The following is a 27,925-nucleotide window of genomic DNA, read 5'->3' as shown; positions in this document are numbered from 1 at the left end:
GAGTCGTGCAAAGCCGGGGTGCACGAGCGGCGTCGTGCAAACGGGGCCGTGCAAAGGCGGGGGGGTCAAAGGGCGGCGTTTGGTTGCGGGGCGGTGCAAAAACGGGGGGGGGGGGGGGGCGGGGGGGGGGCGGTGCCGTCGTGCGACGGTGTTGGGCACAGTCGTGTTTTCACCACGGTCGCGGTTTGCCGGCCGGATCGCGATGGATCGCGATAGGAGCGTGGCGCTGTTCGGAGCCACCGGGAGGAGCGGAAGGGAGACGTTGAAAAGGGCGCTGCAGGAGGGTGAGGGGGGGTCGTGGGGGGGTCCTATGGGGTCCTATGGGGTCTTATGGGGTCGTGGGGGGGCCTATGGGGTCTTATGGGGTCCTATGGGGTCTTATGGGGTCCTATGGGGTCTTATAGGGTCGTGGGGGGGTCTTATGGGGTCTTATGGGGTCGTAGGGGGTCGTGGGGGGGGTCTTATGGGGTCCTATGGGGTCGTGGGGGGATCCTACGGGGTCCGAGGGGGGCTTATGGGGTCATGGGGTCTTATGGGGTCCTATGGGGTCTTATGGGGTCTTATGGGGCCTTATGGGGTCCTATGGGGTCCTATGGGGTCGTGGGGGGTCGTAGGGGGTCCTATGGGGTCCTATGGGGTCGTGGGGGTCCTATGGGGTCGTAGCGGGTCGTGGGGGGGTCTTATGGGGTCTTATGGGGTCGTAGGGGGTCGTGGGGGGGGTCTTATGGGGTCCTATGGGGTCGTGGGGGGATCCTACGGGGTCCGAGGGGGGCTTATGGGGTCATGGGGTCTTATGGGGTCCTATGGGGTCTTATGGGGTCTTATGGGGCCTTATGGGGTCCTATGGGGTCCTATGGGGTCGTGGGGGGTCGTAGGGGGTCCTATGGGGTCCTATGGGGTCGTGGGGGTCCTATGGGGTCGTAGCGGGTCGTGGGGGGGTCCTATGGGGTCGTAGGGGGTCGTGGGGGGGTCGTACGGGGATCCTATGGGGTCTTATGTGGTCTTATGGGGTCTTATGGGGTCTTATGGGGTCGTAGGGGGTCGTGGGGGGGTCCTATGGAGTCTTAAAGGGTCGTGGGGGGGTCCTATGGGGTCCTATGGGGTCCTATGGGGTCCTAGGGGGTCGTAGGGGGTCGTGGGGGGGTCCTATGGGGTCCTATGGGGTCCTACGGGGTCCTAGGGGGTCTTATGGGGTCTTATGGGGTCGTGGGGGGGTCTTATGGGGTCCTATGGGGTCCTAGGGGGTCTTATGGGGTCGTGGGGGGGGTCTTATGGGGTCTTATGGGGTCCTAGGGGGTCTTATGGGGTCTTATGGGGTCGTGGGGGGGTCCTATGGGGTCCTATGGGGTCATGGGGGGTCCTATGGGGTCCTATGGGGTCCTAGGGGGTCGTAGGGGGTCTTATGGGGTCGTAGGGGGTCTTATGGGGTCTTATGGGGTCATGGGGGGTCCTATGGGGTCCTATGGGGTCCTATGGGGTCGTAGGGGGTCGTATGGGGTTCTATGGGGTCTTATGGGGTCTTATGGGGTCTTATGGGGTCCTATGGGGTCTTATAGGGTCGTGGGGGGGTCCTATGGGGTCCTATGGGGTCCTATGGGGTCCTATGGGGTCGTAGGGGGTCTTATGGGGTCTTATGGGGTCATGGGGGGTCCTATGGGGTCCTATGGGGTCCTATGGGGTCGTAGGGGGTCGTGGGGGGGTCCTATGGGGTCGTGGGGGGTCCTATGGGGTCCTATGGGGTCGTAGGGGGTCGTGGGGGGGTCCTATGGGGTCCTATGGGGTCCTATGGGGTCGTAGGGGGTCGTGGGGGGGTCCTAAGGGGTCTTATGGGGTCGTGGGGGGGTCCTATGGGGTCCTATGGGGTCTTATGGGGTCGTGGGGGGGTCTTAGGGGGTCCTATGGGGTCCTATGGGGTCGTAGGGGGATCCTAGGGGGTCTTATGGGGTCGAGGGGGGGTCTTATGGGGTCTTATGGGGTCCTATGGGGTCGTAGGGGGTCGTGGGGGGTCCTATGGGGTCGTAGGGGGTCCTATGGGGTCCTATGGGGTCGTAGGGGGTCGTGGGGGGATCCTATGGGGTCCTATGGGGTCCTATGGGGTCGTAGGGGGTCTTATGGGGTCCTATGGGGTCGTAGGGGGTCGTGGGGGGGTCGTACGGGGATCCTAGGGGGTCTTATGGGGTCGAGGGGGGGTCTTATGGGGTCGTGGGGGGGTCCTAGGGGGTCTTATGGGGTCCTATGGGTCTTATAGGGTCGTGTGGGGGTCTTATGGGGTCCTATGGGGTCTTATGGGGTCTTATGGGGTCCTAGGGGGTCGTATGGGGTCCTAAGGGGTCTTATGGGGTCGTGGGGGGGTCCTATGGGGTCCTATGGGGTCCTATGGGGTCCTATAGGGTCGTTGGGGGGTCTTATGGGGGTCGTAGGGGGGTCTTATGGGGTCGTGGGGGGTCCTATGGGGTCCTATGGGGTCTTATGGGGTCCTATGGGGTCCTATGGGGTCGTGGGGGGGTCTTATGGGGTCCTATGGCATCCTATGGGGTCGTGGGGGGATCCTAGGGGGTCTTATGGGGTCCTATGGGGTTTTATGGGGTCATGGGGGGTCCTATGGGGTCCTATGGGGTCTTATGGGGTCGAGGGGGGGTCTTATGGGGTCCTATGGGGTCGTGGGGGGGCCTATGGGGTCTTATAGGGTCGTGGGGGGTCCTATGGGGTCTTATGGGGTCCTATGGGTCCTATGGGGTCGTGGGGGGGGTCTTATGGGGTCTTATGGGGTCCTATGGGGTCCTATGGGGTCCTATGGGGTCGTGGGGGGGTCTTATGGGGTTCTATGGGGTCTTATGGGGTCGTGGGGGGTCTTATGGGGTCTTATGGGGTCCTATGGGATCGTGGGGGGTCGTGGGGGGGGTCTTATGGGGTCCTATGGGGTCTTATAGGGTCGTGTGGGGGGTCCTATGGGGTCCTATGGGGTCCTATGGGGTTCTATGGGGTCGTAGGGGGTCGTAGGGGGCTCCTATGGGGTCCTATGGGGTCTTATGGGGTCGTGGGGGGGTCCTATGGGGTCCTATGGGGTCCTATGGGGTCGTAGGGGGATCCTAGGGGGTCTTATGGGGTCGAGGGGGGGTCTTATGGGGTCCTATGGGGTCCTATAGGGTCGTGGGGGGTCCTAGGGGGTCCTATGGGGTCTTATGGGGTCGTGGGGGGTCATAGGGGGTCGTGGGGGGATCCTAGGGGGTCCTATAGGGTCTTATGGGGTCCTAGGGGGTCTTATGGGGTCATGGGGGGTCGTAGGGGGTCGTAGGGGGGCCCTATGGGGTCCTATGGGGTCTTATGGGGTCCTAGGGGGTCCTATAGGGTCCTATGGGGTCCTATGGGGTCCTATGGAGTCTTATAGGGTCGTGGGGGGGTCCTATGGGGTCGTAGGGGGATCCTAGGGGGTCTTATGGGGTCATGGGGGGTCCTATGGGGTCCTATGGAGTCTTATGGGGTCGAGGGGGGGTCTTATGGGGTCCTATGGGTCCTATGGGGTCGTGGGGGGGGGTCTTATGGGGTCTTATGGGGTCCTATGGGGTCCTATGGGGTCTTATGGGGTCGTAGGGGGGTCTTATAGGGTCCTATGGGGTCTTATGGGGTCGTAGGGGGTCGTGGGGGGGGTCTTATGGGGTCGTGTGGGGGTCCTATGGGGTCCTATGGGGTCGTAGGGGGTCGTGGGGGGGGTCTTATGGGGTCCTAGGGGGTCTTATGGGGTCGTGGGGGGGTCCTATGGGGTCCTATGGGGTCGTGGGGGGCTCTTATAGGGTCGTGTGGGGGGTCCTAGGGGGTCTTATGGGGTCCTATGGGTCTTATAGGGTCGTGTGGGGGTCTTATGGGGTCCTATGGGGTCTTATGGGGTCGTGGGGGGGTCTTATGGGATCCTATGGAGTCTTATGGGGTCGTGGGGGGTCCTATGGGGTCTTATGGGGTCTTATGGGGTCGTGGGGGGGCCTATGGGGTCTTATGGGGTCCTAGGGGGTCTTATGGGGTCGAGGGGGGGTCTTATGGGGTCTTATGGGGTCGTGGGGGGGTCTTATGGGGTCGTAGGGGGTCGTGGGGGGGTCCCAAGGGGTCTTATGGGGTCCTATGGGGTCTTATGGGGTCCTATGGGGTCCTATGGGGTCGTAGGGGGGTCTTATGGGGTCCTATGGGGTCATAGGGGGTCATGGGGGGGTCCTATGGGGTCCTATGGGGTCGTGGGGGGCTCTTATAGGGTCGTAGGGGGGTCCTATGGGGTCTTATGGGGTCCTAGGGGGTCTTATATGGTTGTGTGGGGTCCTATGGGGTCTTATGGGGTCCTATGGGGTCTTATGGGGTCGCAGGGGGGTCGTAGGGGGTCGTGGGGGGGTCCTATGGGGTCCTATGGGGTCTTATGGGGTCCTATGGGGTCCTATGGGGTAGTGGGGGGCTCTTATGGGGTCGTAGGGGGGTCCTAGGGGGTCTTATGGGGTCCTATGGGGTCTTATGGGGTCGTAGGGGGTCGTGGGGGGGTCCTATGGAGTCTTATAGGGTCGTGGGGGGGTCCTATGGGGTCCTATGGGGTCCTATGGGGTCGTAGGGGGTCTTATGGGGTCTTATGGGGTCATGGGGGGTCCTATGGGGTCCTATGGGGTCGTAGGGGGTCGTGGGGGGGTCCTATGGGGTCGTAGGGGGTCTTATGGGGTCCTATGGGGTCTTATGGGGTCGCAGGGGGGTCGTAGGGGGGCGTAGGGGGGCCCTATGGGGTCCTATGGGGTCCTATGGGGTCTTATGGGGTCCTATGGGGTCGTAGGGGGTCGTGGGGGGGTCGTAGGGGGATCCTAGGGGGTCTTATGGGGTCGAGGGGGGGTCTTATGGGGTCCTATGGGGTCGTGGGGGGTCCTATGGGGTCTTATAGGGTCGTAGGGGGGTCTTATAGGGTCCTATGGGGTCTTATGGGGTCGTAGGGGGTCCTATGGGGTCCTATGGGGTCGTAGGGGGTCGTGGGGGGTCCTATGGGGTCTTATGGGGTCGTAGGGGGTCGTGGGGGGGTCTTATGGGGTCCTATGGGGTCTTATGGGGTCCTATGGGGTCGTGGGGGGTCCTATGGGGTCTTATGGGGTCGTAGGGGGTCGTGGGGGGGTCTTATGGGGTCCTATGGGGTCCTATGGGGTCTTAGGGGGTCCTATGGAGTCTTATAGGGTCGTGGGGGGGTCCTATGGGGTCGTAGGGGGATCCTAGGGGGTCTTATGGGGTCCTAGGGGGTCTTATAGGGTCGTGTGGGGGGTCCTATGGGGTCTTATGGGGTTCTATGGGGTCTTATGGGGTCGTGGGGGGGTCCTATGGGGTCCTATGGGGTCCTATGGGGTCGTGGGGGGTCCTATGGGGTCCTATGGGGTCTTATGGGGTCGTGGGGGGGTCCTAGGGGGTCTTATGGGGTCGTGGGGGGTCTTATGGGGTCCTATGGGGTCGTAGGGGGTCCTAGGGGGTCGTGGGGGGATCCTAGGGGGTCTTATGGGGTCGTGGGGGGGTCCTATGGGGTCCTATAGGCTCTTATAGGGTCATGGGGGGGTCCTATGGGGTCCCAGCTGGTTCTATGGGGTCGTGGGGGGGTCCTAGGGGGTCTTATGGGGTCCTATGGGGTCGTGGGGGGGTCCTAAGGGGTCTTATGGGGTCCTAGGGGGTCGTAGGGGGTCGTGGGGGGGTCTTATGGGGTGGTAGGGGGTCGTAGGGGGACCCTAAGGGGTCTTATGGGGTTGTGGGGGGGTCCTATGGGGTCCTATGGGGTCATGGAGGGTCCTATAGGGTCTTAAAGGGTCATGGGGGGGTCCTATGGGGTCCCAGCTGGTTCTATGGGGTCGTGGGGGGTCTTATGGGGTTGTGGGGGGGGGGCATGGGGTTATGGGGTCACAAGGGGGGGGGTTGTGGGGTCCTCTGATGGGGGTTGGGGTGGTTTATGGGGTTGGGAGGCCCTCCGTGGGGCAGGAGATCCCAGTTGTGGGGCACAGGGAGCTGTGTGGGGCTGATAGGGGCCGCTATGGGGCTGATAGGGGCCGCTATGGGGCGGCTGGGGCTGATATGGGGCGGCTGGGGCTGATATGGGGTGGGTGGAGTCGCTATGGGGCCCCACAGGGGTTGCATCCGCCCCACAGTTGCTATGGGGACAGCGGGAGCCCTGTGGGGTGTGTGGGGCCGCTATGGGGCAGGAGCAGTGCTATGGGGCAGGAGTAGTGCTATGGGGCAGACACAGCCGCTATGGGGCAGGAGTAGTGCTATGGGGCAGGAGCAGTTCTATGGGGCAGACACAGCCGCTATGGGGCAGGAGCAGTGCTATGGGGCAGGAGCAGTTCTATGGGGCAGACACAGCCGCTATGGGGCACACAAAGCAGTTCTGTGGGTCCCGCAGTTCGTTCTATGGGGCAGGAGCAGTTCTATGGGGCAGACACAGCCGCTATGGGGCACACGGAGCGGTTCTGTGGGTTCCCCGGTTCGGTTCTGTGGGTTCCCCGGTTCGGTTCTATGGGTCACACCCAGTTCTATGGGTCCCATGGTTTGGTTCTGTGGGGCAGGAGCAGTTCTATGGGTCCCCCGGTTTGGTTCTATGGGTCACACAGTGGTTCCGTGGGTCCCATGGTTCAGTTCTATGGGGCAGGAGCAGTTCTATGGGTCCCACAGTTCGGTTCTATGGGGCAGGAGCAGTTCTATGGGGCAGACACAGCCGCTATGAGGCACACAGAGCGGTTCTATGGGTCCCCTGGTTTGGTTCTGTGGGGCAGTCACAGCTGCTATGGGGCACACGGAGTGGTTCTGTGGGTCCCACAGTTCGGTTCTATGGGTCACAAACAGTTCTATGGGTCCCGGTTCGGTTCTATGGGTCCCATGGTTCAGTTCTATGGGTCCCGGTTTGGTTCTATGGGTCTCCAGTTCAGTTCTATGGGTCCCACACGTTTCTATGAGGCCCGGTTGGGTTCTATGGGTCCCGGTTCGTTTCTATGGGTCCCACACGGTTCTATGGGTCCCGGTTGGGTTCTATGGGTCCCAGTTCGTTTCTATGGGTCCCGGTTCGGTTCTATGGGTCCTGGTTCAGTTCTATGGGTCCCAGTTGGGTTCTATGGGTCCCACACGTTTCTATGGGTCCCAGTTCGGTTCTATGGGTCCCGGTTCAGTTCTATGGGTCACACACAGTTCTGTGGGTCCCATGGTTCGGTTCTATGGGGCAGGAGCAGTTCTATGGGGCAGACCCAGCCGCTATGGGGCACACGGAGCGGTTCTGTGGGTCCCATGGTTCGGTTCTATGGGTCACACCCAGTTCTATGGGTCCCATGGTTTGGTTCTGTGGGGCAGGAGCAGTTCTATGGGTCCCCCGGTTTGGTTCTATGGGGCAGGAGCAGTCCTGTGGGTCCCACGGTTCGGTTCTATGGGGCACACAGTGGTTCCGTGGGTCCCATGGTTCAGTTCTATGGGGCAGGAGCAGTTCTGTGGGTCCCGTGGTTCGGTTCTGTGGGTCCCAAATATTGATTCTATGGGTCCCATGGTTCGGTCCTATGGGTCCTCCGGTTCGGTTCTATGGGTCACACATGGTTCTGTGGGTCCCCCGGTTCGGTTCCATGGGGCAGGAGCAGTTCTATGGGGCAGACCCAGCCGCTATGGGGCACACGGAGCTGTTCTATGGGTCCCTCAGTTTGGTTCTATGGGGCAGGAGCAGTTCTGCGGGTCCCATGGTTCGGTTCTATGGGGCAGGAGCAGTTCTATGGGGCAGACCCAGCCGCTATGGGGCACACGGAGCGGTTCTGTGGGTCCCTGGTTCGGTTCTATGGGTCACACCCAGTTCTATGGGTCCCATGGTTTGGTTCTATGGGGCAGGAGCAGTTCTGTGGGGCAGACACAGCCGCTATGGGGCACACAAAGCAGTTCTGTGGGTCCCCCGGTTCGGTTCTATGGGTCACACACGGTTCTATGGGTCCCACGGTTCAGTTCTGTGGGGCAGGAGCAGTTCTATGGGTCCCATGGTTCGGTTCTATGGGTCACAAAGTGGTTCTATGGGTCTCCTGGTTCCATTCTATGGGTCCCGGTTCGGTTCTATGGGTCCCGGTTCAGTTCTATGGGTCACGCAGTGGTTCTATGGGTCCCCCATTTCGATTCTATGGGTCCCATGGTTCGGTTCTATGGGTCCCCCTGTTCAGTTCTATGGGTCCCACAGTTCGGTTCTATGGGTCCCGGTTCAGTTCTATGGGTCCCGGTTCGGTTCTATGGGTCACACAGTGGTTCTATGGGTCCCCTGGTTCCATTCTATGGGTCCCGGTTCGTTTCTATGGGTCCCGGTTCGGTTCTATGGGTCCCGGTTCGTTTCTATGGGTCCCACACAGTTCTATGGGTCCCGGTTCGGTTCTATGGGTCCCGGTTGGGTTCTATGGGTCCCGGTTCGTTTCTATGGGTCCCACACAGTTCTATGGGTCCCGGTTCGGTTCTATGGGTCCCCAGTTCAGTTCTATGGGTCCCACACGGCTCTATGGGTCCCGGTTCTTTTCTATGGGTCCCGGTTCGTTTCTATGGGTCCCACACGGTTCTATGGGTCCCAGGGTTCAGTTCTATGGGTCCCACAGTTCGTTTCTATGGGTCCCACACGGTTCTATGGGTCCCAGTTCAGTTCTATGGGTCCCACACAGTTCTATGGGTCCCAGTTGGGTTCTATGGGTCCCGGTTCGGTTCTATGGGTCCTGGTTCAGTTCTATGGGTCCCGGTTCGTTTCTATGGGTCCCACACGGTTCTATGGGTCCCGGTTGGTTTCTATGGGTCCCACACAGTTCTATGGGTCCCAGGGTTTGGTTCTATGGGTCCCGGTTCGGTTCTATGGGTCCCAGTTGGGTTCTATGGGTCCTGGTTCATTTCTATGGGTCCCAGTTGGGTTCTATGGGTCCCACACGGTTCTATGGGTCCTGGTTCGGTTCTATGGGTCCTGGTTCATTTCTATGGGTCCCAGTTGGGTTCCATGGGTCCCAGTTCGTTTCTATGGGTCCCCAGTTCAGTTCTATGGGTCCCACACCCTTCTATGGGTCCCAGTTCGTTTCTATGGGTCCCACACGTTTCTATGGGTCCCGGTTGGGTTCTATGGGTCCCCAGTTCAGTTCTATGGGTCACCCACGGTTCTATGGGTCCCGGTTCGGTTCTATGGGTCTCTGGTTCGGTTCTATGGGTCCCCGGTTCGTTTCTATGGGTCACCCACGGTTCTATGGGTCCCGGTTCAGTTCTATGGGTCCCGGTTCGTTTCTATGGGTCCCCAGTTCAGTTCTATGGGTCCCACACGGTTCTATGGGTCCCGGTTCGTTTCTATGGGTCCCGGTTCGGTTCTATGGGTCCCGGTTCGGTTCTATGGGTCCCCAGTTCAGTTCTATGGGTCCCACATGGTTCTATGGGTCCCGGTTCGTTTCTATGGGTCCCACACGTTTCTATGGGTCCCGGTTCGGTTCTATGGGTCCTGGTTCAGTTCTATGGGTCCCACACGTTTCTATGGGTCCCGGTTTGGTTCTATGGGTCCCAAACGTTTCTATGGGTCCTGGTTCGGTTCTATGGGTCCCCAGTTCAGTTCTATGGGTCACACACAGTTCTATGGGTCCCACATGTTTCTATGGGTCCCGGTTCGTTTCTATGGGTCCCGGTTCGGTTCTATGGGTCCCAGTTCAGTTCTATGGGTCCCAGTTGGGTTCTATGGGTCCCACACGTTTCTATGGGTCCGGTTGAGTTCTATGGGTCCCGGTTCGTTTCTATGGGTCCCGGTTCGTTTCTATGGGTCCCACACGTTTCTATGTGACCCGGTTGGTTTCTATGGGTCCCACGGTCCGGTTCGGCGCCCCCCAGCCCGGTCCAATCCCCCCCCCCCCCCCAGGTTTCTCGGTGTCGGTCCTGGTTCGGAACCCGGCGCTGCTGCCGCCCGACGCCGCGCGCTGCCGGGTGCTTCGCGGGGACGCGCTGCGCGCCGCCGATGTCAGCGACGCCGTCAGGGGGCAGCGCGCCGTCATCGTCACGTTGGGGACGCGCGGGGACATCGGTGAGGGGGGGGGGGAAATGCCCGGATGTGCGGCCGTCTGTCCTGTGGTCACGTGGGGACCCGTGGACCCCATAGACCCCATAGACTCCATAGATCCCACAGACCCCATAGACCCCATAGACCCCAGTGATCCCATAGATCCCATAGACCCCATAGACCCCATAGACCCCAGTGATCCCATAGACCCCAGTGATCCCACAGACCCCATAGACCCCAGTGATCCCATAGACCCCATAGACCCCATAGACCCCATACACCCCATAGACCCCATAGACCCCCGTGATCCCATAGACCCCAGTGATCCCATGGAGACCCCATAGGCCCCATAGACCCCAATGATCCCATAGACCCCATAGACCCCATAGACCCCCATAAATCCCGTAGACCCCCGTGATCCCATAGACCCCATAGACCCCACAGACCCCACTGATCCCATAGACCCCATAGACCCCACAGACCCCACTGATCCCATAGACCCCATAGACCCCATAGACCCCAGTGATCCCATAGACCACATAGATCCCATAGACCGCAGAGACCCCATAGACCCCCGTGATCCCATAGACCCCATTGACCCCATAGTCCCAAGTGATCCCATAGACTCCATAGACCTCAGTGATCCCATAGACCCCATAGACCCCATAGACCCCATAGACCCCAGTGATCCCATAGACCCCATAGACCCCATAGACTCCATAGACCCCAGTGATCCCATAGACCCCATAGATCCCATAGACCCCATAGACCCCATAGACCCCCGTGATCCCATAGACCCCATAGACCCCATAGACCCCCGTGATCCCATAGACCCCATAGACCCCATAGACCCCATAGACCCCACAGATCCCATAGACCCCATAGACCCCAGTGATCCCATACAGACCCTGTTGACCCCAATGCCCCCATTGACCCCATTGTCCCCATAGACCCCAATACCCCCATTGACCCCACTGATCCCATATCCCCCAATACCCCCACTGACCCCACTGACCCCAGTGCCCCCACTGCCCCCATTGACCCCACTGACCCCACTGACCCCATATCCCCCAATGCCCCCATTGACCCCAATACCCCCAATGTCCCCACTGCCCCCATATCCCCCACTGACCCCGCTGACCCCACTGACCCCATTCACCTCACTGACCCCAGTGCCCCCATTGACCCCACTGACCCCATTCACCCCATTGACCCCAATGCCCCCACTGACCCCATATCCCCCACTGACCCCATATCCCCCACTGCCCCCATATCCCCCAATGCCCCCATATCCCCCACTGACCCCGCCAACCCCATTGACCCCACTGACCCCACTGACCCCATTGACCCCACTGACCCCATATCCCCCACTGCCCCCATATCCCGCAATGCCCCCATATCCCCCACTGCCCCCCAATACCCCCATTGCCCCCACTGCCCCCACTGACCCCATTGACCCCAAAGCCCCCATTGCCCCCACTGACCCCACTGACCCCAATGCCCCCATTGCCCCCACTGACCCCACTGGCCCCATATCCCCCAATGCCCCCATATCCCCCAATGCCCCCATATCCCCCAATGCCCCCATATCCCCCACTGACCCCAATATCCCCATTAACCCCAACTCTCCCGATGCCCCCACTGACCCCACTGACCCCAAAGCCCCCATTGACCTCACTGACCCCACTGACCCCACTGGCCCCATATCCCCCAATACCCCCAATGACCCCAATGCCCCCAATGCCCCCAATGCCCCCATATCCCCCACTGCCCCCAATGCCCCCACTGACCCCATATCCCCCACTGACCCCATATCCCCCACTGCCCCCAATACCCCCAATGCCCCCACTGACCCCATATCCCCCAAAGCCCCCATTGACCCCAATGCCCCCACTGACCCCATAACCCCCAATGCCCCCATATCCCCCACTGACCCCATATCCCCCACTGACCCCATATCCCCCACTGACCCCGCCAACCCCATTGACCCCACTGACCCCACTGACCCCATTGACCCCACTGCCCCCATATCCCCCACTGCCCCCATATCCCCCACTGCCCCCAATACCCCCAATGCCCCCACTGACCCCATATCCCCCACTGACCCCATATCCCCCAATACCCCCACTGACCCCACTGACCCCATATCCCCCAATGCCCCCATTGACCCCAATGCCCCCACTGTCCCCATTGACCCCACTGACCCCATATCCCCCATTGACCCCAATAACCCCAATGCCCCCACTGACCCCATATCCCCCACTGACCCCATATCCCCCACTGCCCCCATATCCCCTGCTGCCCCCATATCCCCCAATGCCCCCATATCCCCCACTGACCCCATATCCCTCAATGCCCCCATATCCCCCACTGACCCCACTGCCCCCAATGCCCCCACTGACCCCATATCCCCCATTGACCCCATATCCCCCACTGCCCCCATATCCCCCACTGACCCCACTGCCCCCATATCCCCCACTGCCCCCATATCCCTCAATGCCCCCATATCCCCCACTGACCCCATTGACCCCACTGCCCCCATATCCCCCACTGCCCCCAATACCCCCAATGCCCCCACTGACCCCATATCCCCCACTGACCCCACTGCCCCCATTGACCCCACTGACCCCATTGACCCCACTGCCCCCATATCCCCCATTGACCCCAATAACCCCAATGCCCCCACTGCCCCCATATCCCCCACTGCCCCCATATCCCCCGCTGCCCCCATATCCCCCACTGACCCCACTGCCCCCATACCCCCCGCTGCCCCGCAGCCCCCACCACCGTCCTGTCTGACTGCACCCGCAACATCGTGGCGGCCATGAAGGAGCACGGCGTGCGCAAAGTGGTGGCGTGTCTGTCTGGTACGATCCAGGGGGGGGGGGGGGGGGGGGGGACACACGGTGACACCAGGAGATTTGGGGTGGGGGTGACAATAAGGTGTCCCCCCCCCCCCCCCCAGCCTTCCTGTTATGGGATCCGGACAAGGTGCCCCCGAGGCTGCGGGCGCTGACGGAGGACCACGCGCGGATGCACGCGGTGCTGAGCGAGGCTGGGCTGCAGTACGTGGCTGTGATGCCGCCCCACATCGCGGGTGAGGTGGGGGTATTGGGGTCTGGGGGGGTATTGGGGGCAGTGGGGGCTTTGGGGTGAATGGGGGCATTGGGGTCAATGGGGGCATTGGGGGCATTGGGGTCAATGGGGGTATTGGGGTCAATGGGGGCATTGGGGGCATTGGGGGTATTGGGGTCTGTGGGGGTATTGGGGTATTGGGGTCAGTGGGGGTATTGGGGTCAGTGGGGGCATTGGGGGTATTGGGGTCAGTGGGGGTATTGGGGGCATTGGGGTCAGTGGGGGTATTGGGGTCAATGGGGGTATTGGGGGCATTGGGGTCAGTGGGCGCTTTGGGGTCAATGGGTGCATTGGGGTCAATGGGGGCTTGGGGGCATTGGGGTCAATGGGGGTATTGGGGGCTTTGGGAACATTGGGGTCAATGGCAGCATTGGGGTCATTGGGGACAATGGGGTCAGTGGGGTCAATGAGGGCATTGGGAGCATTGGGGGCATTGGGGGTATTGGGGTCTGTGGGGGTATTGGGCTCAGTGGGGCCATTGGGGGCATTGGGGGTATTGGGGTCAATGGGCGCATTGGGGTCAGTGGGGGTATTGGGGGCACTGGGGTCAGTGGGGGCATTGGGGGTGTTGGGGTCAATGGGTGCATTGGGGTCAATGGGGGCTTCGGGGCATTGGGGTCAATGGGTGCACTGGGGTCAATGGGGGTATTGGGCGTATTGGGGTCAGTGGGGGCATTGGGGCCATTGGGGTCAGTAGGGGTATTGGGGGTATTGGGGTCTGTGGGGGCATTAGGGTCAGTGGGGTCAATGAGGGCATTGGGGGCATTGGGGGCATTGGGGGTATTGGGGGTATTGGGGTCAATGGGGGCATTGGGGGAATTGGGGTCTGTGGGGGTATTGGGGGCATTGGGGTCTGTGGGGGTATTGGGGGCAGTGGGGGTATTGGGGGTATTGGGGTCTGTAGGGGTATTGGGGTCAATGGGGGTATTGGGGTCTGTGGGGGCATTGGGGGTATTGGGGTCAATGGGGACATTGGGGGCAGTGGGGTCAGTGGGGGCATAGGGGGTATTGGGGGGCATTGGGGTCAATGGGTGCAGTGGGGTCTATGGGGGTATTGGGGGCATTGGGGTCAGTGGGGGTATTGGGGTCAGTAGGGGTATTGGGGGCATTGGGGTCAATGGGGGTATTGGGGTCAGTGGGGGCATTGGGGGCATTGGGGTCAGTGGGGGTATTGGGGGTATTGGGGTCGGTGGGGGTATTGGGGTCAATGGGGGTATTGGGGCTATTGGGATCAATGAGGGCATTGGGGGTATTGGGGGCATTGGGGTCAATGGGGGTATTGGGGTCAGTGGGGGTATTGGGGTCAGTGGGGGTATTGGGGTCAATGGGGGCATTGGGGGAATTGGGGTCTGTGGGGGTATTGGGGGCATTGGGGTCTGTGGGGCTATTGGGGGCATTGGGGTCAGTGGGGGCATTGGGGCCATTGGGGTCAGTGGGGGCATTAGGGTCAGTGGGGTCAATGAGGGCATTGGGGGCATTGGGGGCATTGGGGGTATTGGGGTCTGTGGGGGTAATGGAGGTATTGGGGTCAATGGGGGTATTGGGGTCAATGGGGGCATTGGGGTCAGTGGGGGCATTGGGGTCAATAGGGGTATTGGGGTCAGTGAGGGCATTGGGGTCAATGGGGGCATTGGGGGCATTGGGGGCATTGGGGGCATTGGGGGTATTGGGGTCAATGAGGGCATTGGGGGTATTGGGGTCAATGGGGGTATTGGGGTCAATGGGGGCATTGGGGTCAGTGGGGGCATTGGGGTCAATAGGGGTATTGGGGTCAGTGAGGGCATTGGGGTCAATGGGGGCATTGGGGGCATTGGGGGCATTGGGGGTATTGGGGTCAATGAGGGCATTGGGGGTATTGGGGTCATTGGGGGTATTGGGGTCAGTGGGGCTTTGGGGTGAATGGGGGCATTGGGGTCAGTGGGGTCAGTGGGGGCATTGGGGGTATTGGGGTCAGTAGGGGTATTGGGGGTATTGGGGTCAGGGGGGCATTGGGGGTATTGAGGTCAGTAGGGGTATTGGGGGTATTGGGGTCTGTGGGGGCATTAGGGTCAGTGGGGTCAATGAGGGCATTGGGGGCATTGGGGGTATAGGGGGCATTGGGGTCAATGGGGGCTTGGGGGCATTGGGGTTAATGGGGGCAGTGGGGGATATGGGGTCAATGGGGGTATTGGGGGTATTGGGGGCATTGGGGTCAATGGGGTCAATGGGGGCATTGGGGGCATTGGGGTCAGTGGGGGTATTGGGGTCAGTGGGGCCATTGGGGGCATTGGGGTCAATGGGGGCATTGGGGGAATTGGGGTCTGTGGGGGTATTGGAGGTATTGGGGTCTGTGGGGGTATTGGGGTCTGTGGGGGCATTGGGGGTATTGGGGTCAATGGGGGTATTGGGGGCATTGGGGGCATTGGGGTATTGGGGTCAGTGGGGGTATTGGGGTCTGGGGGGGTATTGGGGTCAGTGGGGGCTTTGGGGTGAATGGGGGCATTGGGAGCATTGGGGTCAGTGGGGGGAATGGGGTTATAGGGGTCAATGGCGACATTGGGGCATTGGGGTCAGTGGGGGTATTGGGGCCAGTGAGGGCATTGGGGGTATTGGGGTCAATGGGGCTTTGGGGTGAATGGGGGCATTGGGGGCATTGGGGTCTGTGGGGGTATTGGGGTCAGTGGGGGCTTTGGGGCCATTGGGGTCAGTAGGGGTATTGGGGGTATTGGGGTCTGTGGGGGCATTAGGGTCAGTGGGGTCAATGAGGGCATTGGGGGCATTGGGGTCAGTGGGGGTATTGGGGTCAGTGAGGGCATTGGGGGTATTGGGTTCAATGGGGCTTTGGGGTGAATGGGGGCATTGGGGGCATTGGGGTCAATGGGTGCACTGGGGTCAATGGGGGTATTGGGGGTATTGGGATCAGTGGGGGCATTGGGGGTATTGGGGTCAGTGGGGGCATTGGGGGCATTGGGCTCAATGGGGGTATTGGGGTCTGTGGGGGTATTGGGTGTATTGGGGTCAGTGAGGACATTGGGGGTATTGGGGTCAATGGGTGCACTGGGGTCAATGGGGGCTTCAGGGCATTGGGGTCAATGGGTGCACTGGGGTCAATGGGGGTATTGGGGGTATTGGGATCAGTGGGGGCATTGGGGGCATTGGGGTCAATGGGGGCATTGGGGGCATTGGGGTCAGTGGGGGCTTTGGGGTCAATGGGTGCATTGGGGTCAATGAGGGCTTGGGGGCATTGGGGTCAATGGGGGTATTGGGGTCTGTGGGGGTATTGGGGGCATTGGGGTCAATAGGGGTATTGGGGGCTTTGGGAACATTGGGGTCAATGGCAGCATTGGGGTCATTGGGGACAATGGGGGCATTGGGGTCAATGAGGGCATTGGGGGCATTGGGGTCAGTGGGGGCATTGGGGTGAATGGGGGCATTGGGGGCATTGGGGACAATGGGGGCATTGCGGGTGTTGGGGGCATTGGGGTCAGTGAGGTCAATGGGGGCATTGGGGGCAGTGGGGTCAGTGGGGACATTGGGGTCTTTGGGAGCATTGGGGTCAATAGGGGCAGTGGGGTCAATGGGGACATTGGGGTCAATGGGGACATTGGGGTCAATCAGGGCATTGGGGGTATTGGGGTCAATGGGGGCATTGGGGTCAATGGGGGCAGTGGGGTCAGTGGGGGTATTGGGGTCTGTGGGGTATTGGGGGTATTGGGGGCATTGGGGGCATTGGGATCAATGGGGGTATTGGGGTCAATGGGGGTATTGGGGGCATTGGGGTCAGTGGGGGCTTTGGGGTCAATGGGTGCATTGGGGTCAATGGGGGGTTGGGGGCATTGGGGTCAATGGGGGTATTGGGGTCTGTGGGGCTATTGGGGGCATTGGGGTCAATAGGGGTATTGGGGGCTTTGGGAACATTGGGGTCAATGGCAGCATTGGGGTCAATGGGGACAATGGGGGCACTGGGGACAATGGGGGCATTGGGGTCAGTGGGGGCTTTGGGGTGAATGGGGGCATTGGGGTCAATGGGGGTATTGGGGTCAGTGAGGGCATTGGGGGTATTGGGGTCAATGGGGCTTTGGGGTGAATGGGGGCATTGGGGGCATTGGGGTCAGTGGGGGCATTGGGGGTATTGGGGTCAATGGGGGCAGTGGGGGCATTTGGGACACTGGGGTCAATGGGGACATTGGGGTCAATGGGGTCAATGGGGACATTGGGGTCAATGAGGGCAATGGGGGCATTGGAGACACTGGAGTCAATGGGGACATTGGGGACAATGGGGTCAATGGGGACATTGGGGTCAATGGGGGTATTGGGGTCAATGGGGACATTGGGGACAATGGGGTCAATGGGGTCAATGGGGACATTGGGGACAATGGGTACATTGGGGGCAATTGGTGACATTGGGTGACGTCAGGTGGTGCCACTGTCCCATTTGATGTCCCCAACCCTCCGCGGTGACGTGGGCTGAGCTGGGACGGAGCCGCTGACCCTCTGCATGTCCCCACGCAGATGACAAACCGCTGACGGAGGCCTACGAGGTGACAGTTGGTGGCACTTGTGGTGGCTCTCGTGTCATCTCCACGGCCGACCTGGCGCATTTCCTCGTGCGCTGCCTCAGCACCGCCGAGTTCGATGGGAAGAGCGTCTACGTGTGCGGGCACTACGACTGAGGGGGGGACAGCGGGGGGACAGCGGGGGGGACATCCGTGGGGACATCGTGGGGACGTCTGTGGGGGCATTGGGGGACATTGTGGGGACATCGGGGGGACATCGGGGGGACATTGGGGGGATATCCGTGGGGACGTCACGGCATTGGGGGACATCGTGGGGACATCAGGGGGATATCGGGGGGGACATCCGTGGGGACGTCGCGGGGACGTCCGTGGGGGCATTGGGGGACATTGTGGGGACATCGGGGGGACATCGGGGGGACACTGGGGGGACATCCGTGGGGACACTGCGGGGACATCAGGGGGACACTGCAGGGACATCCGTGGGGGCACTGGGGGACATCAGGGGGACATCATGGGGGACATCCATGGGGACATCGCAGTGACATCCATGGGGGCATTGGGGGACATTGTGGGGACATCAGGGGGACATTGTGGGGACATTTGGGGGACATCAGGGGGACATCAGGGGGACATTGGGGGGGACATCCGTGGGGACATTTGGGGGACATCCGTGGGGGCATTGGGGGACAACGTGGGGACATTGGGGGGACATCGGGGGGACGTCGCGGGGACGTCCGTGGGGGCATTGGGGGACATTGTGGGGACATCGGGGGGACATTGGGGGACATTGGAGGGACATTGTGGGGGCATTGTGGGGACATTGGGGGGACATTTGGGGGACATCAGGGGGACATCAGGGGGACACTGCGGGGACATCCATGGGGACGTTGCGGGGACATCCGTGGGGCCACTGGGGGACATCAGGGGGACATCGGGGGGACATCGGGGGGGACATCCGTGGGGACGTCGTGGGGACGTCCGTGGGGGCATTGGGGGACAACGTGGGGACATCAGGGGGGCATTGGGGGGACATTTGGGGGACATCGGGGGGACATCAGGGGGACAACGTGGGGACATTGGGGGGACATTCAGGGGCACACTGGGGGGACATCCGTGGGGACGTCGCGGTGACATCCATGGGGTCATTGGGGGACATTGTGGGGACACTGTGGGGTCATCAGGGGGACACTGGGGGGGACGTCCATGGGGACTTTGTGGGGACATCCATGGGGACATCACAGGGACATTGGGGTGACATTGAGGGGACATTGGGGCCAATGGTGTCAATGGGGTGACACTGGGGTCAGTGGGGACATTGGGGCCAATGGGGACATTGGGGGTCAATGAGGTCAATGGGTTCAATTGGGGTCAATGGGGAAATTGGGGTCAATGAGGTCAATGGGTTCAATTGGGGTCAATGGGTTCAATTGGGATCAATGAGGTCAATGGGTTCAATTGGGGTCAATGGGGTCAATGGGGAAATTGGGGTCAATGAGGCCAATGGGTTCAATTGGGATCAATGGGGTCAGTGGGGACATTGGGGGACATTGGGTCCAATGGTGTCAATGGGGTGACACTGGGGACACTGGGGACATTGGGGACAATTTTGCCAAAAACGTGACCAAAAAAAACCAAAAAACCCCCCCAAAAAAACCCCAAACACCCCGCATTTTATTTCATTTTAATTTTTTTTGCGCAACGACCCGAAATGCTGCGGATTGACCCCAATTTGAACCCAAATAATAACGAACCTCAATAATTCCGCCCGGAAGTCCGCGATTTTTTTTTTGGGGGGGGGGGGGGGAGGGGAGGCGTGTCGTCCCCCTCGTGACGTCACTTCTACGCGCCGCTCTGCAGGGGGGAAAGAGGAGAATGGGGCTGGCTGTGACGTCATTTCCGCGCGCCAGCTCATTCACGGGCGCGGCATTGTGACGTCACTTCCACGCGCCTGCCGCATCGTGTGGGGGGGAAAAACGGAAAGGGCGTGGCTTCGAGCCGGAAGTTGGGGGCGTGGCTTGAGGCGGCGCATGCGCGGAGAGAGCGTGGAGGCGGCGGAGCGCGGGAGGCGGTGAGGGGCGGCGGAGCCTATAGGGACCCTATGGGAATCCTATGGAGGGAACCCTATGGGCTTCTGTAGGGATCCCCTATAGGGTTCTGTAGGGTCCGCTATAGGGTGCTGTAGGGGTTTCCTATGGGGTTCTGTAGGGTCCCGTATTGGGTTCTGTAAGGATCCCCTATAGGATTCTATAGGGTTTCCTATGGGGTTCTATAGGGGCATCATATGGGGTTCTGTAGGGATCCCCTATAGGCCTATGTAGGATCCCCTATAGAGTGCTGTAGGGGTTCCCTATGGGGTTCTGTAGGGTCCCGTATTGGGTTCTGTAAGGATCCCCTATAGGGTTCTATAGGGTTCCCTATGGGGTTCTGTAGGGGTTCCCTATGGGGTTCTGTAGGGATCCCCTATAAGGTTCTGTGGGGTCCCCTATGGGATTCTATAGGGTTTCCTATGGGGTTCTGTAGGGTCGTCTATGGGGTTCTATTGGGGCCCCCTATAGGGTTCTATAGGGTTTCCTATGGGGTTCTGTAGGGTCCCGTATTGGGTTCTCTAGGGATCCCCTATAGGATTCTATAGGGTTTCCTATGGGGTTCTATAGGGGCATCATATGGGGTTCTGTAGGGATCCCCTTTGGGCTATGTAGGATCCCCTATAGGGTGCTGTAGGGGTTCCCTATGGGGTTCTGTAGGGTTTCCCCATGGGGTTCTGTAGGGTCCCCTATTGGGTTCTCTAAGGATCCCCTATAGGGTTCTATAGGGTTTGCTATGGGGTTCTATAGGGGCACAGTATGGGGTTCTGTAGGGATCCCCTATAGGGTTCTGTAGGGGTTCCCTATAGGATTCTATAGGGTTTCCTATGGGGTTCTATAGGGGCACCGTATGGGGTTCTGTAGGGCCCCCTATAGGGTTCTGTAGGGATCCCCTATAAGGTTCTGTGGGGTCCCCTATGGGATTCTATAGGGTTTCCTATGGGGTTCTGTAGGGTCGTCTATGGGGTTCTATTGGGGCTCCTCATGGGGTTCTGTAGGGATCCCCTATAGGGTTCTGTAGGGCCCCCTATAGGGTGCTGTAGGGGTTCCCTATGGGGTTCTGTAGGGTCCCGTATTGGGTTCTCTAGGGATCCCCTATAGGATTCTATAGGGCTTCCTATGGGGTTCTATAGGGGCATCATATGGGGTTCTGTAGGGATCCCCTATAGGGCTATGTAGGATCCCCTATAGGGTGCTGTAGGGGTTCCCTATGGGGTTCTGTAGGGTTTCCCCATGGGGTTCTGTAGGGTCCCCTATTGGGTTCTCTAAGGATCCCCTATAGGGTTCTATAGGGTTTCCTATGGGGTTCTATAGGGGAACCATATGGGCTTCTGTAGGGATCCCCTATAGGGTTCTGTAGGGTCCCCTATAGGGTGCTGTAGGGGTTCCCTATGGGGTTCTGTAGGGTCCCCTATTGGGTTCTCTAGGGATCCCCTATAGGATTCTATAGGGCTTCCTATGGGGTTCTATAGGGGCACCATATGGGGTTCTGTAGGGTCCCCTATTGGGTTCTGTAAGTATCCCCTATAGGGTTCTATAGGGTTTCCTATGGGGCTTTGTAGGAGCACCATATGGGCTTCTGTAGGGTTCCCTATAGGATTCTGTAGGGGTTCCCTATGGGGTTCTGTAGGGACCCCTATTGGGTTCTCTAGGGATCCCATATAGGATTCTATAGGGTTTTCTATGGGGTTTTATAGGGGCACTGTATGGGGTTCTGTAGGGCTCCCTATAGGGTTCTATAGGGTTCCCTATGGGGTTCTGTAGGGATCCCCTATAAGGTACTGTGGGGTCCCCTATGGGATTCTATAGGGTTTCCTATGGGGTTCTGTAGGGTCGTCTATGGGGTTCTATTGGGGCCCCCTATTAGGTTTCTATAGGGTTTCCTATGGGGTTCTGTAGGGATCCCCTATGGGGTTCTATAGGGATCCCCTATAGGATTCTATAGGGTTTCCTATGGGGTTCTGTAGGGTCGTCTATGGGGTTCTATTGGGGCTCCTCATGGGGTTCTGTAGGGATCCCCTATAGGGTTCTGTAGGGGTTCCCTATGGGGTTCTGTAGGGTCCCCTATTGGGTTCTCTAGGGATCCCCTATAGGATTCTATAGGGTTTCCTATGGGGTTCTATAGGGGCACCGTATGGGGTTCTGTAGGGTCCCCTATTGGGTTCTCTAGGGATCCCCTATAGGATTCTATAGGGCTTCCTATGGGGTTCTATAGGGGCACCATATGGGGTTCTGTAGGGTCCCCTATTGGGTTCTCTAAGGATCCCCTATAGGATTCTATAGGGCTTCCTATGGGGTTCTATAGGGGCACCATATGGGGTTCTGTAGGGTCCTCTATAGGGTGCTGTAGGGGTTCCCTATGGGGTTCAGTAGGATCTTCTATGGGGTTCCATAGGGATCCCCTATAAGATTCTATAGGGCTTTCTATGGGGTTCTATAGGGGCATTATATGGGGTTCTGTAGGATCCCCTATTGGGTTCTCTAAGGATCCCCTATAGGATTCTATAGGGTTCCCTGTGGGGTTCTGTAGGGTCCCCTATTGGGTTCTCTAGGGATCCCCTATAGGATTCTATAGGGTTTCCTATGGGGTTCTATAGGGGCACCGTATGGGGTTCTGTAGGGATCCCCTATAGGATTCTATAGGGTTTCCTATGGGGCTCTATAGGGGCACCATATAGGGTTCTATTGGGGCTCCTCATGGGGTTCTGTAAGGATCCCCTATAGGGCTATGTAGGGCCCCCTATAGGGTGCTGTAGGGGTTCCCTATGGGGTTCTGTAGGGTCCCCTATTGGGTTCTCTAAGGATCCCCTATAGGATTCTATAGGGTTTCCTATGGGGTTCTATAGGGTTTCCTATGGGGTTCTGTAGGGTCCCCTATTGGGTTCTCTAGGGATCCCCTATAGGATTCTATAGGGCTTCCTATGGGGTTCTATTGGGGCTCCCTATGGGGTTCTATAGGGTTTCCTATGGGGTTCTATAGGGGCACCGTATGGGGTTCTGTAGGGATCCCCTATAGGGTTCTGTAGGGGTTCCCTATGGGGTTCTATAGGGTTCCCTATGGGGTTCTGTAGGGTCCCCTATTGGGTTCTCTAGGGATCCCCTATAGGATTCTATAGGGTTCCCTCTGGGGTTCTGTGGGGTCTCCTATAGGATTTCCTGTGGGGTTCTGTAGGGTCTTCTATGGGGTTCTCTAGGGATCCCCCATAGGCTTCTATAGGGTTTCCTATGGGGTTCTGTAGGGATCCCCTATGGGGTTCTGTGGGGTCTCCTATAGGATTCCCTATGGGGTTTTGTAGGGTCTTCTATGGGGTTCTCTACGGATGCCCCATAGGCTTCTATAGGGTTTCCTATAGGGTTCTGTGGGGTCCACTATAGGTTTTCCTATGGGGTTCTGTAGGGATCCGCTATGGGGTTTTGCAGATTCTTCTATGGGGTTCTCTAGGGATCCCCCATAGGTTTCTATAGGGTTTCCTATAGCGTTCTGTGGGGTCCCCTATAGGATTTCCTGTGGGGTTTTGTAGGGTCTTCTATGGGGTTCTCTAGGGATCCCCCATAGGCTTCTATAGGGTTTCCTATAGGGTTCTGTGGGGTCCACTATAGGTTTTCCTATGGGGTTCTGTAGGGATCCCCTATGGGGTTTTGCAGATTCTTCTATGGGGTTCTCTAGGGATCCCCCATAGGTTTCTATAGGGTTTCCTATAGCGTTCTGTGGGGTCCCCTATAGGATTTCCTGTGGGGTTTTGTAGGGTCTTCTACGGGGTTCTCTAGGGATCCCCCATAGGCTTCTATAGGGTTCCCTATAGGGTTCTGTAGGGTCTTCTATGGGGTTCTTTGGGATCTCCCATAGGCTTCTATAGAGTTTCCTATGGGGTTCTGTAGGGATTTGCTATGGGGTTCTGTAGGGTCTTCTATGGGGTTCTACAGGGATCCCCCATGTGCTTCTATAGGTTTTCCTATGGGGTTCTGTAGGGATCCCCTATAGGGTTCTGTGGGGTCTCCTATAGAATTTCCTATGGGGTTTTGTAGGGTCTTCTATGGGGTTCTCTACGGATGCCCCATAGGCTTCTATAGGGTTTCCTATAGGGTTCTGTGGGGTCCACTATAGGTTTTCCTATGGGGTTTTGTAGGGTTTTCTATGGGGTTCTATAGGGATCCCCCATAGGCTTCTACAGGGTTCCCTATGGGGTTCTGTAGGGTCTTCTATGGGGTTTTCTAGGGATCCCCCAAAGGCTTCTATAGAGTTTCCTACGGGGTTCTGTAGGGATCCCCTATAGGGTTCTGTGGGGTCTCCTATAGGATTTCCTGTGGGGTTCTGTAGGGTCTTCTATGGGGTTCTCTAGGGATCCCCCATAGGCTTCTATAGGGTTTCCTATAGGGTTCTGTGGGGTCCACTATAGGTTTTCCTATGGGGTTCTGTAGGGATCCCTTATGGGGTTCTGTAGGGTCTTCTATGGGGTTCTCTAGGGATCCGCCATGTGCTTCTATAGGGTTCCCTCTGGGGTTCTGTGGGGTCTCCTATAGGATTTCCTATGGGGTTTTGTAGGGTTTTCTATGGGGTTCTGTAGGGATCCCCCATAGGCTTCTACAGGGTTCCCTATGGGGTTCTGTAGGGTCTTCTATGGGGTTCTCTAGGGATCCCCCAAAGGCTTCTATAGAGTTTCCTATGGGGTTCTGTAGGGATCCCCTATAGGGTTCTGTGGGGTCTCCTATAGGATTTCCTATGGGGTTTTGTAGGGTCTTCTATGGGGTTCTATGGGGATGTCCCATAGGCTTCTATAGGGTTTCCTATAGGGTTCTGTGGGGTCCACTATAGGATTTCCTATGGGGTTTTGTAGGGTCTTCTATGGGGTTCTCTAGGGATCCCCCATAAGCTTCTATAGGGTTTCCTATGGGGTTCTGTAGGGATCCCTTATAGGGTTCTGTGGGGTCTTCTATAGGATTTCCTATGGGGTTATGTAGGGTCTTCTATGGGGTTCTCTAGGGACGTCCCATAGGCTTCTATAGGGTTCTGTGTGGGGTCCTGTGGGGTCTCCTATAGGTTTTCCTATGGGGTTCTGTAGGGATCCCCTATGGGGTTTTGCAGATTCTTCTATGGGGTTCTCTAGGGATCCCCCATAGGCTTCTATAGGGTTTCCTATAGGGTTCAGTGGGGTCCACTATAGGATTTCCTGTGGGGTTTTGTAGGGTCTTCTACGGGGTTCTATAGGGATCCCCCATAGGCTTCTGTAGGGTTTCCTATAGCGTTCTGTGGGGTCCACTATAGGATTTCCTATGGCGTTTTTTTGGGTCTTCTATGGGGTTCTCTAGGGATCCCCCATAGGCTTCTATAGGGTTTCCTATAGGGTTCTGTGGGGTCCACTATAGGATTTCCTATGGGGTTTTGTAGGGTCTTCTATGGGGTTCTTTAGGGATCCCCCATAGGCTTCTATAGGGTTTCCTATGGGGTTCTGTAGGGATCCCTTATAGGGTTCTGTGGGGTCTTCTATAGGATTTCCTATGGGGTTTTGTAGGGTATTCTACAGGGTTCTCTAGGGATCCCCCATAGGCTTCTATAGGGTTTCCTATAGGGTTCTGTAGGGATCCCCTGGTCGCCCTATAGCCTGGGGGGGGGGGGCTATAGGATTTTGGGGGGGGGTCTGGAGGCCCTATAGATTATGTGGGGGGGGGGCTGTATGGGATGCTGGGGCTGGGGGGAGGGATGCTGGGATTCTTGTGGGTCCTATAGGAGCCCATTAGGGTCCTCTGAGGGGGGGCTTTATGGGGTCCTGCTGCCCCCCCACCCCCCATTGTGTCCTTGTCCCCCCCCCAGGAGCTGCGTGGGGGGGGGCCATGGCGGGGCCGGGGGGGGCGGAGGGGCCCAGCACGAGGATGAGTGTGGCCTCCCAGTTCTTCAGCGAGGATGAGTGCGGGGCCGACAGCATGAGCACCTCTGAGAGGGTGAGGGGGGGTCGGGGGGGGGGCAATGGGGGGGGGGTAATGGGGGGCGGGGGGGAATTGGGGGGGGGAACTGGGAGGGACAGGGTGGGAATGGGGGGGAATGGGGGGAGAGGGGGGCACTGGGGGGGGAACTGGGAGGGATGGGGGGCACTGGGGGGAAACTGGGGGGGCAGTGGGGGGCACTGGGGGGGACAGGGTGGCAATGGGGGGGGCACTGGGGGGGCAGTGGGGGGCACTGGGGGGGACAGGGTGGCAATGAGGGGGCAGTGGGGGGAGTGGGGGGCACTGGGGGGGACAGGGTGGGAATGGGGGGAGTGGGGGGCGCTGGGGGGGGCACTGGGGGGGACAGGGTGAGAATAGGGGGGAATGGGGGGAGAGGGGGGCACTGGGGGGGCACTGGGAGGGACAGGGTGGCAATGGGGGGGGCACTGGGGGGGCAGTGGGGGGGCACTGGGAGGGACAGAGTGGCACTGGGGGGGCAGCGGGGGGGAACTGGGGGGAGAGGGGGGCACTGGGGGGGCACTGGGGGGGAACTGGGGGGAGAGGGGGGCACTGGGGGGGCACTGGAGGGACAGGGTGGCAATGGCGGGGGCACTGGGGGGAGTGGGGGGCACTGGGGGGGACAGGGTGGGAATGGGGGGGAATGGGGGGAGTGGGGGGCACTGGGGGGGGCACTGGGGGGGACAGGGTGAGAATAGGGGACACTGGGGGGAGAGGGGGGCACTGGGGGGGTGCTGAGAGGGACGGGGGGCACTGGGGGGGGCACTGGGAGGGACAGGGTGGGAATGGGGGGGAATGGGGGGAGAGGGGGGCACTGGGGGGGCACCGGGGGGAGTGGGGGGCACTGGGGGGGCTCTGGGAGGGACAGGGTGGCAATGGGAGGGCACTGGGGGGCAGTGGGGGGGCACTGGGAGGGACAGGGTGGCAATGAGGGGGCAGTGGGGGGAGTGGGGGGCACTGGGGGGGCAGTGGGGGGGGCACTGGGAGGGACAGGGTGGGAGTAGGGGGGAATGGGGGGAGAGGGGGGCGCTGGGGGGGCACTGGGGGGGATGGGGGGCACTGGGGGGGACAGGGTGGCACTGGGGGGGGCACTGGGGGGGGCAGTGGGGGGAGTGGGGGGCACTGGGGGGGCAATGGGGGGGACGGGGGCACTGGGGGGGCACTGGGGGGGAACTGGGGGGAGAGGGGGGCACTGGGGGGGCACTGGGGGGAGTGGGGGGCACTGGAGGGACAGGGTGGCAATGAGGGGGTAGTGGGGGGAGTGGGGGGCACTGGGGGGGACAGGGTGGGAATGGGGGGAATGGGGGGAGAGGGGGGCACTGGGGGGGTACTGGGGGGGATGGGGGGCACTGGGGGGGGAACTGGGGGGCAGTGGGGGGGCACTGGGAGGGACAGAGTGGCACTGGGGGGGCAGCGGGGGGGGGCACTGGGAGGGACAGGGTGGCACTGGGGGGGGCACTGGGGGGGAACTGGGGGGAGAGGGGGGCACTGGGGGGGCACTGGAGGGACAGGGTGGCAATGGGGGGGGCACTGGGGGGGACAGGGTGGGAATGGGGGGGAATGGGGGGAGAGGGGGGCACTGGGGGGGTGCTGGGAGGGACGGGGGGCACTGGGGGGGGCACTGGGGGGCACTGGGGGGGCACTGGGAGGGACAGGGTGGGAATGGGGGGGAATGGGGGGAGTGGGGGGCACTGTGGGGGGCACAGGGAGGGACAGGGGGGGCACTGGGGGGGGCACTGGGGGGAGTGGGGGGCACTGGGGGGGCACTGGAGGGACAGGGTGGCAATGGGGGGGGCACTGGGGGGAGTGGGGGGCACTGGGGGGGTGCTGGGAGGGACGGGGGGCACTGGGGGGGGCACTGGGGGGGAACTGGGGGGAGAGGGGGGCACTGGGGGGGCACTGGGGGGGACAGGAGGGCACTGGGGGGGCACTGGGGGGAGTGTGGGGCACTGGGGGGCACTGGAGGGACAGGAGGGGCACTGGGGGGGCAGTGGGGGGGGCACTGGGAGGGACAGGGGGGCACTGGGGGGGGCACTGGGGGGACAGGGTGGTGATGGGGGGGGCACTGGAGGGTGTGGGGGGCACGGGGGGGGGCACTGGGGGGACAGGGTGGTGATGGGGGGGGCACTGGAGGGTGTGGGGGGCACGGGGGGGGGCACTGGGGGGAGGGGGGTCATGGGGGGGCACTTGGAGAGGCAGGTTGGTTATGGGGGGGCACTGGGGGGGGGCACTGGGAGGGACTGGAGGTCACTGGGGGGGCACTGGGG

At 60.2% G+C, this 27,925-nt stretch overlaps 2 protein-coding genes across 2 annotated transcripts in view; both read left to right on the top strand.

Annotated features, from left to right (window-relative positions):
* The first annotated feature begins 129 nt into the window (after nt 1–129).
* BLVRB (biliverdin reductase B) lies at nt 130–18,303 on the top strand. Its single transcript, XM_090130077.1, has 5 exons — nt 130–284; nt 9,869–10,030; nt 12,784–12,873; nt 12,972–13,103; nt 17,633–18,303. Exons 1-5 carry the CDS (start codon nt 203–205, stop codon nt 17,791–17,793), a joined length of 627 nt encoding a protein of 208 aa, XP_089986203.1. The 5' UTR covers nt 130–202; the 3' UTR covers nt 17,794–18,303.
* A 1,241-nt stretch (nt 18,304–19,544) lies between these two features.
* Nucleotides 19,545–27,925, top strand: part of SYMPK (symplekin scaffold protein) — an 87,345-nt gene continuing 78,964 nt past the window's right edge. The window contains exons 1-2 of the mRNA XM_090130076.1: nt 19,545–19,705; nt 25,531–25,658. Coding sequence (XP_089986202.1) covers nt 25,551–25,658 — 108 coding nt within the window. The 5' untranslated portion in view covers nt 19,545–19,705; nt 25,531–25,550. The remainder of the gene's footprint in view (nt 19,706–25,530; nt 25,659–27,925) is intronic.

The sequence above is a fragment of the Phasianus colchicus genome, chromosome 38, assembly GCF_987193195.1.
Source record: "Phasianus colchicus chromosome 38, bPhaCol1.hap1.1, whole genome shotgun sequence".
Classification (NCBI taxonomy): domain Eukaryota; kingdom Metazoa; phylum Chordata; class Aves; order Galliformes; family Phasianidae; genus Phasianus; species Phasianus colchicus.
This window is presented reverse-complemented; position numbering and strand designations above follow the sequence as displayed.